A 6,450-nucleotide genomic window follows, 5' to 3' on the forward strand; every position below is an offset into this window, starting at 1 on the left:
CGGAAGAGAGACTCCTGTAAAGAGAATGACTAGATTTTGTTTGTTGTGACAGGGTAATGAGATAAAAAGAAAATATGTAGGAAGAGAATGAAGAGGATATGTCCCCGTGTAAACAAACACATACGGGACATCTAAAAGGTCGAATGAACTCATCTATATCTCTAATTGGAAGAAAATGTACAAGACTTGATACATAAAAGACTGTGTTGGGAAGAAGAAGTGAATGAGAAGAGGGAGGACAAAAGTGAACGGATTCGATGAGGTTGTGATCAGTGAAGAGGTCAGCAGAAGTCGGTCACATTGAATACGTTGATGTCACGATTCATACCGCAGCATCTGGAAAAGTTCGATGTTTTTGAGGAATCGGAGAACTTGATATTTTCTATAGGCAAAACAAATTAAGGCATTAAGCCAGGATCAAGGATTTGTAGGAAGGTTTGACCGATCTACATGACGTTACTATCTGTTTGTACTAGAGACAAACATCCGAGAACTACGAGCAAATACAAGGAAGTTCTTATGACTAACACTACACGCTCTCCCACAGAAGAATTACGGATTGCAAATTTAGTTTGGATGGTTGATAATTCTAATAATAAATTAATTGCGATATGTGGTAGATAATTCTAATTATTAATTAATTGCGCCGAAGACGCGCCAGTCAGCTGCTTGAAGCACCAGAGGTGCGGCAAACAGGCTGATAGTTTATGATTTTTTCCGATTTTGTGAACTTTCAAGACAATTCAAGATTTTTAAAAATTTAATTAGTGGTTTAAGAATCCTGTACGGTCCTTTTCCAGAAAAAACATTCCGAAAATGCCAATTTTCCAGATTTGATAAACTGATAAATTGATATTCATAAAATCTCAAAAATATTATCAGTTGACAACCTTTTTCAATCTTTGACAGGATCCGAGATAAATTGGTTCAAAGTCAATAGTTAGGGAGCTATTGCAGGGTTACGGTATCTTAAAAATCAAAAATGGTTTTTAAACACTTTTTCAAGAACTATCTGAATCATTTTGAATCTCAGCAAACACAGTAATAAAATCTGGAATTATACTCCATACCTGCTAGCCCAATTTTTTTCCTGCTAGATCAAACTTAAATTTGCAGTTTGTAATTCTTCTGTGGGAGACGGTGCACTGAAAAAATCCCCAACTTACACATTTTTGACTTGGAATGTCGAGTTATAAGTAGTTTCAGTGAAGAGACGAATGTAACAAGGTTGTGTGAATTTCGCTTTAACAAGCTTCAAAACTCCTTGATAAGATCCGAGAACTCCGCCAAGAATGGCACCAAAGATAATCACCAAATTGATTATCAAAACTGTTTTATCAGTTCGCTCCAACACTCTGAATTTGATATATTTACATGGATTCGGAATTCAGATGAACATACTCTTTCAGTGTTGGAATTTTACCCTTCCTCCATTCTTCTTCAGTTGCTGCTTCAGAATATAAGAAAAAAAGAGATGGAAGGACAGCACAACCCATTGGAATCGTTGATGCACCTGAAAAATATTGATAATTGATGAGCAAATATCGTTGTTCTACTAACCGACAAGATTCATGACTGGCTGGAAATCTGGAACTGTAAGTGCGACAAAGAGTACAAGGAACAAAACGATGGTTCTTGTAACCACTCTTCCGACTCCGAATGCATGAGATATCTTTGCATAATGTTCCACTTCTTGATTCAATGGATTAATGACAATGACCAGTGTCATAATACAATGGAATGCAATCATCAGATTTGCCAAAAGTTGAAGGAAAGGACTCTGAATACTGTAGATCACTGACTCGGCCATCGAATCTCCGTAGACCACAAATGCAAAAATGCAAAGTGGAAGATACAGAACAACGACTCCCAAGAATCCAGCAATAATTGATTTGGTGAAATCTCTAGGATTCTTCATATCATGTTGAATTGTTGGGAAGACGTAGTGTCCGGAGAAGGCGAACAAAAAGATTCCGAACGAAAGTACTGTTGATGTACTAGTAGTTTGAGGATAAGAGACAGCAGCGAAGCAAGCAGAAGAGTCAAGAGCAATTCCAGTGTGAATAGAAACAACAGCGATGACTGTAGTTAACATTGCAAACACAATCACTATCCTGAAATTTCGAAAAAATCGTAAAATATGAATCGACAATATAAACTCACCAGAATTCTCCTGGACTGGCAAGCAAAGTGAAGGGCCAGATGATAAAAGCCAGAGCAGTGATGACCTGAATATGATTTTTAATTGGAATGATCCCTTTCAGAAAGTCTCACCAAGCAATTGGAAACAGAGTCCAAATGAAGAACATGACTCAAAAAATAGTGGATAATATTCGAGGAAAGTAGAAGATAAACCACAGAAACTCCAAATTGAGTCACATTTCCAAGAACTGATGTAAACCGTCTGATAATTGAAGATACGGAAACATAACTTTGATTAATATTTCTTACTGCATGTTAGTTCCCATTGTTCGTTTTGCCATTTCCGGAAAAGGCTTCCGACAAACTCCAATATGAGGATTCCTCTCCATGATTTTGTTCCACACTTTTCCAAGAAGATATCCAGTGTACTCGAAGCTAACTGCTACCGTAAGCATAATGATAATACCCATAGGAAGTCCAGACAGTTTGAACGCGACAGGCATCGCTACAACTCCTCCTCCGACCATATCGGCTATGATAAATATCGCTGCGATTACCCATCCGATTTTGTGTTTTCCAGGTTGTGGAGCTGAAATTAATATGAGCTAGAATATATGATTCTCAGAGTTAGTTTTTCCTATACATGATTTTTCCTTTCTTTTCAAAGTTTTTGATTTGGAAAAAAAATAATTGTTCAAAAGGATCTAGGATGTTCTAAAAAGCTAATTTAGGTAAAACCTGAATTAAAAGGGCCCCTCTAACAGAAGGGCCCTCCAAGAGGGACTTGGATAAATAAAAAGCCTCCCTTGAATATGTGTTGTTTGAAATTGAAAATTTCAGTACATTTTTGGTGAAAAATATTTTGGAAACTCTAAAACTTTGAAGAAAATTGTTAAAACTTGCAATTTGTGTAAAATTGATAGATTTTCGTGAATATCGAACAAGAATTTCTCGAATTTTTTCGATAACGTTTTCGGAAAAATGTCAGGAAAAATACTATAGAAGGACCCCCTAATTAAAGGGCACCTCAGGGATATTTGGAACGGAAATCACAATTCCGAAAATGCCGATCGGAATTTTTCCGAAATTTTTTTTTCAAAAAATTTGCTTGCGGGCAGAATTACTTTCAATTTTTGCGTTTTAAAAATCTTTTTGTCAATTTTCAACCTTTTTTCGGCGTTCTTGTGATGGAAAGATGGAATTTCTACTTTTAAATTTGAATTTTGAAAATTCCGAAATTCCGAACTTTTTAAAAGTAGAGTTTTCGACATTCCGAAAAGTTCCGAAAAGATCATTCCAAACATCCCTAGGGCTCCTGTAACAGAAGGGTCCTCCACAGGTACCACGGAACAATATAAGGGCTTGCCCTCTTAATACAGGTGTTTACTGTAAAGGAGTATTACTTCCTTTCCATTACTCACCAACTTGTGTCGTCGACATACACATTTCGGAATAGCAGTTGTTAATATATGGATCGGCCGAAAGGTGCCCGCTAGAAAGCAGACTCTTGCTTTGTTCCGCGTTCATTTTGAAAACTCCTGTAATGGGGGAAAACTGACAGGTAAGTAGGTGTTTAAACGGGGTACCATCGGGCGGGAAAGCAACGAAAATCAGGCGATGAATCAAAAAACGTTCAATTGAAAAATAAAGATTGAAGCAAGGTTGGAAAACCTATTCTGTAGATGTAAAAAGGCATTACATATTCCTGATTTTTAAAAAGCAAAAGCACAAAAGAGAAGAAGAAGAAAAAGAGTAAGGAAAATTTTGGAGAAAAAGGACAGAAAAGGTCTAATCTATTGTTCAATTCGTGCACATTTTGTGTTGATGTCTGATTTCTTAACGATGATGATCATCTGCTCTTTTCTGTCTCCCCCGACCTCACACGCATTCTGTTTCAAGGAAAAAAAACACAAAACAAGAAGTGTGGGACGTCATTCAGGGAGAATTTCAAGTGTTCATCTTTCTCTCTATATCTCTCATTTTCATTTCATATGTGTTTTCTCACTTCATCTCTTTCGGGTCCCAAGGAATGTTGAACGACAGTTGTGAACCACGAGGTTCTCTAGCTCACTCCTGGTTTCGGATGGTCCCTCAGCTTCTTTTTTTTCAATTGACATGTGCTACTTTTTGAGTGTTGTTAATTGATGAGAGCATGTACCTAGATCTAGTTGTTTTCTTCTTCTTTCCAACATACACGTACACTTGACAAATTGAAAGAGCATCAGGTGGAGGAAGTGAAAATGATTTATAGCATAACTGGATTCTAAAGCAGGAAAATCCTGCTGCAGTTTAGCTTCAAATTGTAGCTCCGTTTGTACAGATAAGCACATTCAGACAAAGTATACCGTAAACACTCTGATAGAAGATTTAAAAAATGATACCTAATTCAACTATATTCCAATGATAAGAATCGGACCAGAAACATTCTGACACTACTGTTTTCGGTCGTTTTAGTAAATGAAAGACATTAAAATTTCCTATTGAATGGTCTAAAAATCATTTCTATAGCTTTGCTGGTTCAATAGATACAGCCGTTTTAACTTTAGAACGAAAGAGGCGCAAAGAAACGAGACGCGCTAACTTCTCTGCGTCTCTCTTGGGAGCGACTGACCAAATTTTGAGCCAATTTATCTCAGTTCCTACAAAAGATATCAAACAGTAGTCAACTAACAAAATTTTCATCATAAAATGAGCAAAATTTTTCAGTTAAGCACTTTTTGATAACATCCACAGGAACCGAGATATATGGGCTAAAAGTTGAGGGTTTGAGGTGGCGTTCTATTAGAGTGTCTACGGTATATGTCAACCAAATTCAACTTCTCCAAATGTCAGTTTTTCTGTATATTGTTGGTTATAAGTATTCAATTTATCTCTCTTGTTTATCGGTTTCCACCAACCTTCAATTACTGATCGTCACTTATTCATAAGAATTGCCAAAGCGGTTGCAGGGGAACTATGAATGTCAAAACCACACAAAAATCAAACTCCAAACTCACATTTTTTAAAGAAAAGAAGAAAAATATCAGAAGAAGAAGAAGGGAAGTGTCTAACCGAAACGATACACGTAGGTTCTCTAATGCACAGGGATTTGTAAAAGGGTCTCCGAAATAGGAGGAGGACCTTTTTCTCCCCGGTTTACTCGTCTTACAATCCCGGAAGAATGATTTGCGTATGTTCTGATTTTTTCAAGGATGGATCTCTTGTTTGATAAGTGATAAAGGGATACAACAAGATGATATGTTTGCGGTGGGTGCACTCCGCGTGCTTCAGGTTGGTATCAAGTGTGTAAAAGACAATGTCTGGTTCTTTTGATTAATTGATAGACAAAAAAGAGAACAACCGGAGATTACGACGTAAAAGGAAATAAAGGGCAAAAAGAGCAAAAAAAAGAGGAACCGGTGTACATGTCTGGAGTTCAATGCACACTCATGGAAATTCTTTGATGATTGGAAGCCCTCAATTTTGACACCTTTAGTTTCAGATATCAATCAAATGGAAGAAATATTTTCAGATGATGTGAGATGTGTATAGTATCTTAAGAGTCTCCACAAATCTAGCTTAAAAACTACATGTTCTCGAAAGCTTAAAAAAATATTTTAGTGACCACCGGAAACCCGTGTAGGCGGAGGCAAATTGCAAAATGATGGAATAGTCACTAACATACCATAAAAACCGAAATAGAAGGGCCCTCTAACTTTTAATTTTGAGCCCATATAATGTATCGGTCAAGAAGAGATCAAAAACGTATTTTTCGGTTGGTTTTAGACCATTTCTGCCCATTTTTGCCATTTTCAAGAGTCTGGAGCTCGACTGTCAAGATTCCGATCACTTGAAAAATTTTGGTGAATATAAAACATACCTAGATTGAAAACATTGCATTGACAGAATTTTTTGAAAATTCCTACCTAGTTGTTTGCCGATTTTTGAAGGACATCCTTTTTCCTGCTTTTGTTCTGAAAACGTTTAAAACACGCATGTGTTCTTAGAAATCGGCAAATAACTGAAAAGGTAGGAATTTTCAAAAAACTCTATGAAAGCAAAATTTTCAATCTAGTTCTGTTTTTAAATATTTTTCTCCAATATTTCAAAATGATCAGAAACTTGACAGCCGTGCCCCAGGCTCCTGAAATTGGTCCAAATCAACTGAAAACACGTTTTGGCATATATTTATGGCCAGCAATAAATCTCGATTCCTTCAAAAGATATCAAAATTTGGTCAACTGATAAATTATTTTTCATAATATAACCCATATTTTATCAATTGATTTCTTTTTGTTATCTTCCACAGGAACCGAGATATTTCAGCTC

At 36.5% G+C, this 6,450-nt stretch overlaps 1 protein-coding gene across 1 annotated transcript; it reads right to left on the minus strand.

Moving 5' to 3' along the window:
* Positions 1 to 281: 281 nt before the first annotated feature.
* On the minus strand, positions 282 to 3,669 carry CBG13138 (the record flags this gene model as incomplete). The annotated part of the gene is made up of 8 exons (XM_002646698.1): positions 282 to 336; positions 1,167 to 1,355; positions 1,402 to 1,513; positions 1,561 to 2,114; positions 2,164 to 2,228; positions 2,275 to 2,404; positions 2,452 to 2,731; positions 3,564 to 3,669. The coding sequence occupies 8 exons, from the start codon at positions 3,667 to 3,669 to the stop codon at positions 282 to 284; spliced, it is 1,491 nt and encodes a 496-aa protein (XP_002646744.1).
* Between the last annotated feature and the right edge of the window lie 2,781 nt (positions 3,670 to 6,450).

This window comes from Caenorhabditis briggsae, assembly GCF_000004555.2.
Source record: "Caenorhabditis briggsae complete genome, chrII, whole genome shotgun sequence".
Taxonomy (NCBI): domain Eukaryota; kingdom Metazoa; phylum Nematoda; class Chromadorea; order Rhabditida; family Rhabditidae; genus Caenorhabditis; species Caenorhabditis briggsae.